The sequence below is a fragment of the Corvus cornix genome, chromosome 5 (assembly GCF_000738735.6).
Source record: "Corvus cornix cornix isolate S_Up_H32 chromosome 5, ASM73873v5, whole genome shotgun sequence".
NCBI lineage: Eukaryota > Metazoa > Chordata > Aves > Passeriformes > Corvidae > Corvus > Corvus cornix.
In genome coordinates, this window is record NC_046335.1 from 33,094,977 (window position 1) to 33,108,117 (window position 13,141).

Sequence of the window (13,141 nt, forward strand, 5' to 3'; positions counted from 1 at the left end):
AGTAGCTTCCCCATAGATTTGATATAAAAATAAAATTTCCGGTCTACAAGATGAGTGTGTGTGAGAGACAGGCAGACCAAAATGACTAGTAATAGCAGCAAGGGAGTGCATATGTAGCCAGAGAAATACAGGTAATGTAACACTGAGAAAAGCTAAGAGGGTGAGCTCTGAGTAGAATGCTGAGTGACAAGGGCCTTGGGATCAAGCCAGTGCTGTCTTGCAACCTGATTGCTGCAGGGTAAGGCAAAGCACGAGTACAATTTCAGTAAACATGCAGAATGAGCAGAGTGATCATGAAGTACAGCAACTTCTGTCAGAACCAATACACAAACCCTCATTTTGGTGGTGGATTCAAGTAGAGTAACACTGAGATATTTGAATGCATCCAGAGAAGGATACTAAAGCTGGTGAAAGGGCTGGAAGGAATGTCCTATGAGGAGTGGCTAAGGACTTTGGGTTTGTCTTGTTTGAAGAAAAGGAGGTTGAGAGGTGACCTCATGGCTCTCTACAGCTCCCTGTAGCGGTGAAGGGCACAGGTTGTCCAGCGACATTATGTGTGGAAATGGTTCAAAGCTGTGCCAGGGAAGGTTTAGATTTGACATTAGGAAATATTTCTTTGCCAGGAGGGTGGGCAGACACTGAAACAGACTTCCTAGAGAGTGGGTTGATGCCCCAAGCCTGTGTGTCAAAGACGTTTGGACAATGCCTTTAATAATTTTCTTTACATTTAGGTCCGCCCTGAATTCATCAGGCAGTTCTATTCTCCTCTGTTGTTTTTGTTCTAATCTTATTGTTCTTGTGAACCTGTTGTCTTTGGATATGAGGAAAAAAAGCTTTTAGGCAGAGATAATATTGACTACATTAATGGATACTTCTTAAGCAAAGTTAAAGATAAGCTTTCAGTGGCATAAAATGTCTGCCCAAACCCCTGTCTTTTTCTCATTTTATATCAGTTGTACATCATCTATAAACTTTGTCTCCATATTATTATTAGTGAGGGAATAAAATCTAATTCAGTAGCATTTTATCAAGTTTAAAATAATTTAGCTATTAGGGGTTTCTTTCTCTTCTTTTGCTGGATCATCCAAGCGCATTTTTTTCGGTGAAGGTCTGATAACTGTTTTCAGTAGTATTACATACATTATTCAAGCATATCTTAAATAGTTGAAGAGTCCATTTCTACTTTGTTATTTTAGCGTTTGCTCTAAAGCTGATAGATTAGTCTGATAGGCTTTTAAAGTTAAGTTAATTATTAGTCTTCAAACGTGACTAAGTACCATAGATAATGATCTGCAAAGCTGCAGCCAGTGCATGAGTACAAATGTGGTAAATCATTACAGACTGAATGGGCATCCTTCCTGAAAGCAGTTATTCTCTATACAAGGTTACCTAGGTGGATATTAAGGGTGCCTGAAGTAAAACAGAAGTTGTTAAGATAAAGGTTGTCACTGATTAGACTTCATCTCTAGGAAATCAACTTTTGACAGCTACAGATTTAAAATTAATAATAACACATATTTATATGTGATCATTCAAGCCTAGTTTGTTTGAGCATGCTTGGCAGCATGACTGCTGTGCTTGGAAAGGCAGAGTTGCTTGTTGTTCATACATGCTTTACACCATGGTAAGGCCTATAATACCACTAATGCAACTTGCTGAAAACCTTTGACGCAGGCAGGAGCTTAAATGCCATTAGTAATTGTGCCTTTGTTGTCCCTGTAAAAATGCAGATTTACTAAATTGGAAGTCCTGAAGACTTGTTAAATCAGTGACCTCTGACTCTTAATTTTCAGTATTGCAATACTGTCATGAACACTCTTAAATCTTTGTTATTAATGTAATTCCTCCTAGTCTTCATTTACATGACCTCATACTGCCCAGAAATTTTCAGTTAAAAATACTCTGTTCTCTAGAACCTGTGTTTTTGAAAATAATAAACACATCTCAAAAGGACCTAAAAAGTAAAATGTTTGCAGAACTTCTATAACCTTAGTCATGATGACACTGCAGAACTGAACAGTAGATCATCTTTGCTCTTCTCCTGTTCTTAATTTACAATGCCATAATTTGTTTTGGTTCAGCCTTTACCATTTGTGTTGTCCCTCTTAACAGCTGCTGATGGCCCAGGAGATCGATTCATCATAGGGGAATCCCAGGCTGGTGAGCAGGTGAGCACAATTTCTTTTCTTTTTTTTTAATGTATTTTTCTTCTGGAAGATTTTGCTTTGTATTTTTACAAGCCTTGCTAGTGCTTCAAAATTCAATAGTCTTGGATGTGGTGTGAAGTAGGACACAGCTGTACTGACCCTCCTCATATGTGCCTTGGGATGTGATTTCAGAAAGTGAGGTAGTACAGTTATATAAGGAACTAACAAGGATATCCCAAAATACTTCAGTGCATTGTGCTGACGTGTCTGATAGGAGTGCATACAGTAACCTTCTGCCCTGGTACAATGTTGGAGGACATGAAATTTCTCATGGTGCAACCATGCATAAGCAGAGAAAAGCATGATTTATCCCCCCTCTTGCTGACAGATTTTTAAAGTATGCCAGCCCAATAACTGTTTTTGTAAGATGCTTCCATTTTTCACACTGATACCTGCAAAATGAAGTGTAAGAATTTTGTATGAAGCCTTTAAAGATAGGTAATGATCAAAACAATCTTGAGGAAGCCTGTTTGAGGCTGGTTTGTGAGAAGAGTGTTTGTGCACCTTTAGTAGATACATGGATTGATTTTAAAAGCAAGTTGAGGCATGACCCATTTGTGACCTGCTGTGTTCTATAAATATTCACTAATAGATACATTTTGTGATTTGCTCTCAAATTCAAGAGTGTATTGCATGAAATTTCTGTACTAATACTGGGGTACTGGGAAAAAAAATCAGTTATGTTCCACTGCTGTTACTGTGTCCATTTAATCATACCTGCCAGCTCTGTTCGGGAGAGCATGAGTTAATCCAAAATGTTTCTCCAGCTATTTAAAGTCCTGATTTATAATTCTATGTATTTTATGTGAAATTATGGAGAAAAGGAATAAGTAACAGGCAAAACAAGGAATTGATAAGTTTTAGTGAGGATTTAGTGAGGATTTTATAGGGTGTCCATTTTGAGTGCTGAACACAAAAGCCCAAGTAAAATTGACGTCTTTCAAAAGTCATATCAGGTTTTAGAAGTATTACCAGTTGCAGGATTATTCCATTTTTTTTAAATGGACTTGAACTGCCTCTGAATGTGTAATAGACATTTAATTTGGCTAATCATGATAGATAGGGAGAACTGTGAAAATTGGTTTTGCTTTAGGTCCCATCCAGCATCATGAATTATACTTTGGTGTAATAGATACCTTCTCAGTACTGAGACTCATGTGAACTTAGATTAATGGATCTGTTGCACAAAACATGTAAAATTACTTTAAAGTCTAAAAAAAAAAGCAAACTGATGAATTCAGCAGTTTTTTAACCTGCCTTGTATTTTTAGCCCTTCTGACTGCATTTTTAAGCATTGGTCCAGAATCCAAAGTACTAACAACTATTTTTACAGCCCTTTTTATGATCACTATAAAATATCAAGAACCAGCAGAGCAACCCAATGAATTATCACTCCTATCACATTCCCCTGTCATCAGTATTATCATTTTGCTAGTTAAATATCACAGCAAAGTGTTGCTTAAAAGCAGTACTGTTGAAGTTGTCTGTAATGGGGAGTACTTCCCATTAGAGGTCTGAAGTGTTTCAGTGTCCTAATCAGTTCAGCAAGTTTGTAGAAAAGATAAAAGGGCAAATGGAAACCTCCTTCCCTCCGACAAAGTTCAAGAGCTCAGAAATGTCTCTCTACAGGGACAGTCTGTCCTCCCAGATTACTGGGAATAGGAAGGCTCTCTGGCAAGGAACAAAAATTGGGTTGGGGGGAGGCATGCAGAGAGAGACTATTTCTGAAAATACCAGTGGCAAGTTAGAAAAACAAGACTGTTGACCTCAGAATAATTGGTCAAAGTTTTTTTCTGGGGCAAACACATCTTCAGGTTCATCTCCTTCCCAAGAAATTATTTATAGCCTTGGAAGGCTCCTCAGTCTCATTTCACCCTTCAGTCACTCTCAGCAGCAACATTCTGCTTTTCATGTTACAGACCAATTAACAGAATGATTCACAGCAGGGAGTTCAAAACAGATTTAGATTTGGCTCCTCCTGTAGGGAAAAAGGTTGTGTAAATGCTAGTAGCAAGGAAGAAGATGCAGGGAGGCCGTACAGCCAAGTTGGACATTTCTGTATCAATTTTTAATTTGTGTATTTTCTGATTTCCATCTCCAGATGGTCATGTTTATGTCAACCCTTTTTTTATTGTATATCAGGGAAGGCTTTCAGACACTACCCTGTTTTGGGAAGGTTAGGGCACACTTGAGATTACTGGTCATGAGCCATCCACAGTGGCCTGTGTGTGAAACACTTAACCATAGGAAAAATGGCTTTCCTTCTGTAGATTTACATAGTCAGACCATAGCATTTCCTGCAAGACTTTCTAAAGGGGTTTGTAAGAGGCACTATGACTAACCAGCTACAATATAGGATGAAAAGCGGACATTTTCCACTATTCCATTAACTTGTGCCTTTTTACAGAAAGGTGCGTGGATCATTCTAAATCACAGGAGAGGTGTAATCATGTGCAGGAGAAAATGCCTGAGATACGGGCTGTGCTTAGTAGATTATTTCTGGGGTTTATTCAGTGACTAAAATTGAGTAGATTATCAGTAATTAAGGCAAAGGACAGAAACCAGTATTCCCCCATTGCAGGTAAAAGTGAGATCTCAAAGGCCTCTAAGAGAGCTGCTGTGAAATTTTTGTACATTAATACATTTTCTGAGAAGCAGTCATTTCTTTATCTTCATAGTCTCTGTCATAGAGGTACACAGCCCTGGAGATTCACAAATGAACCTGGTGGTTGACTTTTCTTCATAAAGTTAATCTGATCAAATTCTCAGCAGACAAAAAGGAAATTAAATGTATGAGCAACATAACCAGTTCTAAAAGCAGCTGTTATTGTATCATAAATTTGTTTAAATGTATCACATCATTGCATCTCAAAAAATTCACTCATCTAACAATAAACTCCAAAAACATGGTTAGTTACAGCACGTTTCATCACCATAGACTCTGATTTGTGGCAGTGGTAGACATTTTGTGTTCTTTGTGGTGCTTTTTAAATGGGAGAAATTTTTTATGCAATACATTTTTCCTCTGAAAATTGTCACTTAAGTCAGCAATACTTAGTAAGTTCGAAACAATATTACCTATTTGTAATGTACCTTTAGATTATATCTACAATGGTATGCAAAATACATAATCCAAGGCATAAGTTTTGCCTTTTGTAACATTTCTTTTCATAAAAATCAAAATTGCACACTAGATAGCATTCTTTTCCCTTTTAAGCTGCTTTAATATAAATGGCAGTATCTCTGCTATCCATCCACAGCTCCTTGAATAGTCTGTGGTAAGGAACAAATGCCATTTTCTTAAAAATACTATTTTTATGTCATCTGGTTTAGATACCTAGGTTAGGATAACATGAATCTTGCCCTAAAAACACACTAACCGTGACATATGGCAAGTGTGGGGTTTTTAAGTTTATATTAGCATTTTATTTATGTTCTTCTCTGAGGATATTAGATTTCCATTACCTGTAGAAAAGGGTCAAGATTCAGTCAGTTCCAGGCTCAGTTGTTTCATGGGATATGTAGGTGGCTGTAGTACTGTGATAAACCAGGTAAAAACCATTCCCAGCCTCTTCCTAGGGCTTCTGTCCCAATGAATAGCCTTTGAAATACACACATTTCAAAGTAAGACTCACCTTTCAGAGGTTATGACAGCGCTGGAGTAGAAGAATAGGCGAGGCAAACAGCTTTATACAGCTGAAGTGCTGACCACTGGTCTGGAGTTTGGTAGTCTTTGTCAACCTCCTGACCAAAGTCATGGAGTAAATGCCTGCTGGGCAGGAGCAGGTAACAGCACCTGGGCAGTACTGCCTGCGGGCCTGTGGGTTGCTGTCAAATATCTGCTAATCACAGTTTGAGAAGTATTGGATGTATTCCAGCGCTGCATATGGAATATAGAGTCAATCTGCACACGAATTATACGTGTGACACGTACAGAATATGCTGCTCTGATCACAGCTGTGTAGATCTGTGTGTAGCACATGTTCACTACTAACAGTAAAGCCTAAATAAGCTGGACTTACTGCAGTGCCATGGGGAGCCAGCAATGAAATCTCAGTCATCATATCAGCTTCTTTTAGTTCCACTTTTTTAGGAATATTTTCTTTAGTTATTTATTTCTTAGGTAGTTATGGTCAAATTATGGTTTTACCCTGGATTTTGACAAATGTTTATTAAAATAGTCTTCCTGGTGAGAAATGTTATTAAAACCATGTCATTTGTTTTATCATGTTGTTCTGATACTTTTATATTCTTTGTATTGCTTCTGCTGAAACTTTTTAATGTCCTGTGACTTTATAGAATTGTAGAATATTATCAATTTTAGGCTATTCTAAATTGACCCTCACAAAGATAGATATTCTCTGTGAGCTAGTATTGAGCCGTCTCTCAGTATTAGGAAATCTGCTTAAAAATTAAGCAGTTGGTTACATTACTATTATATATTGGTTTTCCATATATAGTGTGCTGGTAAAATAAAACAGAACAAAAATCCAACCAAAGCAAAGCAATTTCAGCCCTGGCGACCAGAGTATTCTGCAAAAATATTTATGTACTGAGGACTGCCAGATTTTTGCTCATGGAAGTTTCCAGAAGGTCACCATCTAACAGTTAAATTTCTAAGCCAGTTATTTTTCTGTGCCAAGTATTCTTCTGAGTATCAGTATATTTCTTCTTCTGAAAGTTGTTCATGTGATAGAAATACAAGGAGATAAAACTGAAGCCATATGTGGCCATATAAATAAAGCCAGGTGTGAATTGGAGTTTATTGTACCTGTTGATATCACTCACAGTACATCAAGAGTAGTGCTGCAAATAAGAATTCTGGTCTTTCAGGTAGATTACTTGCATAAAGTTCAAGTGGTTTGAAATTTTTATTTCAAAAGTAGATTAGTTTCTGGTTCTTTATTTTTCAGCCAACTCAGACTGTGATGCCTGGTCAGGTAATGCGTGTTACAACCGGTGCTCCAATTCCGTGTGGTGCTGATGCAGTGGTGCAAGTGGAAGATACAGAGCTCATCAGGGAATCAGATGATGTGAGTCACATTTTAAAAAACTCATTTTTCTTTTGTGTGCAGCAGAAAATGGCACATGATACAACCCTGTAAATATGAAAGACAGTCATACAGAAAAGCTCTTCAGTAATCTCAGAAGTTTGAGGTTTTTTGCATCAGTTCCTAGTGGCAATTCTCACTTTTTCAGGCTGTGTTAACAGTACCACAGACCTTCCTGTTCTGACTGATTTTTCATCAAAATTGTTGAATGCTGACTCTAAAATACTTGGGAGCATGATTTGAGTGGAAGGCAAATGCCTCCTGGAAATCCATGCCTACAGTCCAATTTGAATGCCTACTGTACTGTATTCACATTTTAAAATACAGGCTAGTGGAAATCTCACCAAATAAGAAGGGGGAAAGTTTTCTTAAATTACATATTGATCTCAGAATAATACATTGAATTACTGCTGATGTAATTAAAGCTGAATATGATTTCCTGTGGGAAAGTGAACTGTTTTAAGTGCTACAAAATCCATGGGATGACATGGGTTCTTTTAAACTGTTCTATGAAGAGGGTTCTGTATTATCAGAGTTGATCTTGTTTCAGCAAAGGTGAATTTGGTGGATTTTGGAGAATACATCTTGTACGAATACCTTCCAATGAATCTGTTTAGAAAAAGAGGTTTTGTTATGAAACAGGGGAAGTAAATGCTTCCCAAATTTTTTTAAACTACAACTAAGAATTTAAAAGACCTTTGTGCTTCTTTAAAATGAGAACATTACTGAATTTAAGACCTCTGAAAACCAGGAAATGGTTACGGTTCATATTCCCCCAGAATGTAGACATAGCCCTGGTTTTGAACAGATTTTCCAGCCTACCTGTAAATCATACTGGTGCACTACCTTACAGATGCTGCAAATATGAACATAGAAAGAAAACTCATTAAAAAACACAGAAAAAATATGAATACTGTAGTAGTAATTCATTATGCACAGTTGTCTCAACATAGTGAAATGTGCTTTTTATGAAGCAGAGGAGCTCTCTCTAGACAACTTTATTCCAAAGAGTCCATCTTAAACTTCTTTTATGTTCAGAGAATTGCTTCTGAATCCCAGCTGTGATTTCAGGGCACTATCATCATGTTTGCTGTCATCTGAGAGACTTAAGGCAAGAAGATACGTCTCTTATTGACACAACTTCCAAGTTCAGCTTTGGAATGAACTATGTGTATGGTTCTGTGCTCAAATCAGCCTTTGCTCTACTGCTGCTGTTCTGACAAGCTGTTCCACTTCACTACAGCTCAGTGTCAGCACAGTGATTGCAGCTGGGGTGTAAGAGATGAATTCTAGTGTTCAACACTGATAAAGACAGCAAAGACTGAAACACACTCTAGGGATTCTTTCTCATGCCTTATTAAATGCATAGATTTTTACATCTAATGAACTCAACAAGCTGTCTAGGCTGTCCTTCAGAGGACAGAGGAATTACTGAAATTATCCATCCTGCTTTGAGGTTACAGATGTATATGTATAGATTTTATCTTCCTGCGAAATACACCATTGCCTTCACTGCTTGTTAATCGCTCCATTAGCCTTACTGAGCAAGTTTTTTGTGGCCATTGCCCACCTTATCATGAGAGGACTATCACATTGCAGAGCAACACACATGGAAACCTTTTATTTTTCTACTTCTTTGGATGACTCTGCCCTGCCTTCCACTTTTTACATGCATGCTGTCCTCTGCATGTGAGAACAGGTTATTTGGCTATGTGCTTAAACTCTGAATATTTTCACGAATGGTCAGCCACCTTCAACTCCTTTTTCTTGCCTGTAAGTATGAGGTAGGACTCTTTAGTTTCTGCTTGTCTTTGAATAAACTGCTCTATGAATCCTGTTGATAATAATTAGTATAATTTAATTAATATGTTAATTTTTTTCTCCTTCTTTTCATGTCTGGGTGGCTACGTATTTCAAAATTTTTTTTTTTTTAGTGTTAAGAACTCCTTAAGGAGCCCCTTCAGGGCTGGGATTTAACTGAAGTGAAATCTTTAACATCTGAAAAATGTTCTTCTGGAAAGAGATTATTTTTCAAAGGAACTCATTCCTTGAGTTCTAGTTGCGGTACCAGTATTTAAATTTCATAGCAAACATTCCCCAAATGACCTTAGAAACCATAGGCCTGAAGGGAATTATGTCTATACATCAGGAAGAAAAATTCTCATCAGCTTGCCAAATGCACATTCATTAGGAAACATGTCCACACCTTTTTCATTTTGAGTTTTTATGTCACCTTGTAGGAGAAAGGAGCCCAGTGTGATCAACCAAAACAAGAGTTAGATCCTGCCTCAAGCCCAAGCATCAGTGTATCAGCATGGATGCCAACTGTTCACAGCCACCAAAGCCACTCAGATATATTTCAAAATGTATTAATACACAGCAAGAATGCTGCCTGACACACACCAAATGAAAGATGTTCTCAGCATAATGCCATACCTCCCTGCAAGCCCCTCTAGCCACCTTGAATTATGTTGTATTCCTTAAGCATTCTGGGATATCCATCAGTTCCACAGACATCAATCTCTGTATACCACCATGTTGTCCATAGTCACACTTTCCACGGTGCCTTCTAAACCTGGGATTGCTGAGTTCCTCAAAAGCCTTTTTTTTTCGTTATTTCCCCTAATCCAGCAGTCCTAGATAGGACCTTTTATATTAATCAAACGTGTCATTCCCTCTCCTCTTGTTTCTCTTAAAATCTTCTATCCATCTTTAAATGTTATCAAAGATATGGAAATTTCAAACCTTCATGACTGAACAACCATTGCCAGAGTGTCATAAAAATAAAGTAATTATGGGACTAACCATTGCCCCAAATTTTTATTGCTAGACTCAAGTGTCTTTTACAGCCTCAGGTGGCAGTAAGGGGCAAAAGGCCATTCTGGGCACCAGCACAGCCAATTTGATCACTCACAGCCAAAAATTGTCTCTTATACAAAAAGGGTAAGTACAAAAGAGACAGAGTTTGCAATAAAAGCTTCTGAAAAGCATATGAAAATACTGGGATGAAGTAAGAAATTTTTTTGTTAGTAATTTTCTGGTTTTCAGGGGTTTAAATTCTCACAGTAGGTAAACAGAATCATAATCTCTTATAACACATTCATTAGCTTTAACTTTGGGCCCTTAAGTTTAGACCATTTAGTTTGAACTCAGAAACTGAGGCCCATATCACCTTTATGAAAAAAATCCCATTGTCCTATACAACGCTTCTGTTTTTGTAAAAATTCCAAATAACACTGACCTGCCTTGTTTTTCTTGTAATATTAGTGTCTGATTTATAACTTCGAGGTATTTAAATATGAAGCACTACATGACAATGTAAAAACAAAATTTGTTTCAGTCTAAGTTTAGATTTAGTGCTACTGACAGGCTGGCACTATCTCAAAGATGACTGTATATATCATCAACCCATTTGTAGGGCTTAAAATTAAATATTAACAATACAGGTTATGTGCCTTTTATTGGCATTGAATGAATCACCAAACCATTGACATTCTGAGCAAGGAAATGCATCAGACTTTTCAGGCCATTGTCTCTTGTTCACAGTAAATAAACAAGATGAATGAGCCCCTTTCTGATTCGTACAAGGCTCTCAAGTAGGAGTATCCAGTACAGGAATCTATATGAAAATCCTGAAACAGCTGCAGCATATAGCTTCTTCCCACCTTTCTGCTAATGTAGTGGCCTACTGTCTGCCAGCCTAATGGTCTTTTTGAAGTGCCATCTTTGAAATGGTTTGGGCAGATCAAGTTGGTTGAGAGGAGTAGAAAGAATCTACTCAGTATACCAGATCAACAGATTGTAACACAGGAAAGCTGTAGAAACACGGGTATCATTAAAAAAAAAATAGGAAGCTAAAACTACGTATTCAGTGCTGGTCCTCCCCTGGTGAGCTCGTCATGAAGAACATTTCTTAAAATGCTGTTCAGTTTTAGCACACATTATGTTACAACCTTGACAAACAAATCAGGAGAACAATATGATGCTTAAACCATAATGTCTCAGTGTAATGAGTGCTATAAGCTGTGTAGACTTCTGAGAAATTAAACATTAATTTTCTTTGAATAGCTCAGCTGACCATATGTGATGTCCTTGTGTTTGTTCCTAGGGCACTGAAGAACTAGAGGTTCGAATTCTGGTGCAAGCTCGACCAGGCCAAGATATCAGGTCTGTATTTATTAAAATATCTCTGTAAGGAACAGAAGGACTGATGATTTTTAAAGTAATTTTTTAATCATGAGTAGTACTGACATTTTGACAGTCTAACTAAGGAGTGTCCTTGGACACTCCTAACCTGGAGCAGGACCAATCAAGGAAAGGTACTTCGAATCTCATTCTGTTTCTCTGTCATGTTGTTTTTCTGTCCTGACTTTCAGACCCATAGGACATGACATTAAAAGAGGTGAATGTGTGCTGGCTAAAGGAACCCACATGGGTCCGTCTGAGATTGGTCTCTTAGCAACTGTTGGAGTAACGGAAGTAGAAGTTAACAAGTTTCCAGTGGTTGCAGTAATGTCAACAGGGAATGAGGTAAGAAACATTTGTTTAGAATTCTAGTCTGAAATACTACATTTTTTTGAGGCGGTATTTTGGATAGTGACTTCCACCCTATTCCCAAGCAGACTCACTTTTTGAACTGCAACTCGTGCTGACATGAGCTATTTTTGTGAGGGATCAACCCATAATCATCTGCTTGTGTTTTCTCCCTTAGGGGCTTTCTCACAGGTCTCACATTATCTTTGCCAAAATTTTGGTAATGTATCCAACTATGTGCCAGCTGCTTTCCTCCTGCCAGTCATGACTGAAGAGTAATTTCTTTTAAGCAACACTCCTCTATAGCTATAATACAAATGGCAGACAAGCTGTCTTTGAAAACTGAATAGTACTACCAAATGCCTTGCTGCAGTATTGTGCCTCAATGTTCTTTCTCATAGTAGCACACGTTGAAATGCAGACACTCTCATGTTGGTAGAACGGCAGCCCAGCTTTATAATTGTTTTAACTACATCAGAAAAATCAGGTTTAAGATTAACTTAATTTACTAATTTTACATATGTTGTGTGTTGACCCAGGCCAGCAACTGTGTCCTCTCACTTCTTCCAGCAGCAGGACAGAGAAAGAATAGGAAGAGCAAAACCTAAAGAACATGTGGGTTGAGATAAAGTCAGCTTGAAGTTTAAAGACAGCATGAAGTTTTGACTGTCCTTTAAGACAAACTTTCTGAAATCCAGCCACAAACATTAACTCAATAGCTGTATTTCATACAGCTTGAATATGTTCAATTTTGAAAACTTTTAATAGGTTGAATTTTGTCATCTGGGGTACAGAATCTTACCAGATTTCATAGCATAAACAGGGTGTGGCAAGCAGGAACCATACCACTAACTGAAGAATAAATCCATAGAGCTATAAGGATTATAGATGGTGATTTTCCTGATTAGTAACTTCCATATGATTAAAGATTCTTGCATGTCATTAAAGGGTCCTTTACTGATGTGGACATTCTCTTTTGTAAAATGTCAAAGAGATCCTGTACAGTGGGTTTCTTAAATGTCCTATGAAAGTCTTCACAGAAACAGAGTTGCAAGCCAAAGCATGAAGTTTACCCATGCTCCATTTTTCATTATTCTTACCTTACTACCTAATGCTGTGATTTTGACAGATACAGTCTTACTAGTAGTATTATTATTTACGTCCTGTCAATACTGTATTGTCCCTCTGTGTCCTACATAAGAATTTCTAATATATATAAAACATACATTTACATATGTATGTTTTGTAGTTTCACTTCCAAAATACATAACACATGTGAGGTAATTGCAACGATATACTATCTTGAGAGAAAGCTTTTCATCCAAAACAGTAATTGATACAACAACTAAG

At 37.5% G+C, this 13,141-nt stretch overlaps 1 protein-coding gene across 23 annotated transcripts in view; it reads left to right on the plus strand.

Moving 5' to 3' along the window:
* Positions 1–13,141, plus strand: part of GPHN (gephyrin) — a 283,847-nt gene that overhangs the window by 241,618 nt on the left and 29,088 nt on the right. For all 23 annotated transcript variants that reach the window (XM_039552422.1, XM_039552426.1, XM_039552425.1 and 20 more), the window contains 4 exons: positions 2,113–2,168; positions 7,121–7,240; positions 11,367–11,425; positions 11,635–11,788. In XM_039552422.1, the coding sequence (XP_039408356.1) occupies positions 2,113–2,168; positions 7,121–7,240; positions 11,367–11,425; positions 11,635–11,788 (389 nt within the window). The remainder of the gene's footprint in view (positions 1–2,112; positions 2,169–7,120; positions 7,241–11,366; positions 11,426–11,634; positions 11,789–13,141) is intronic.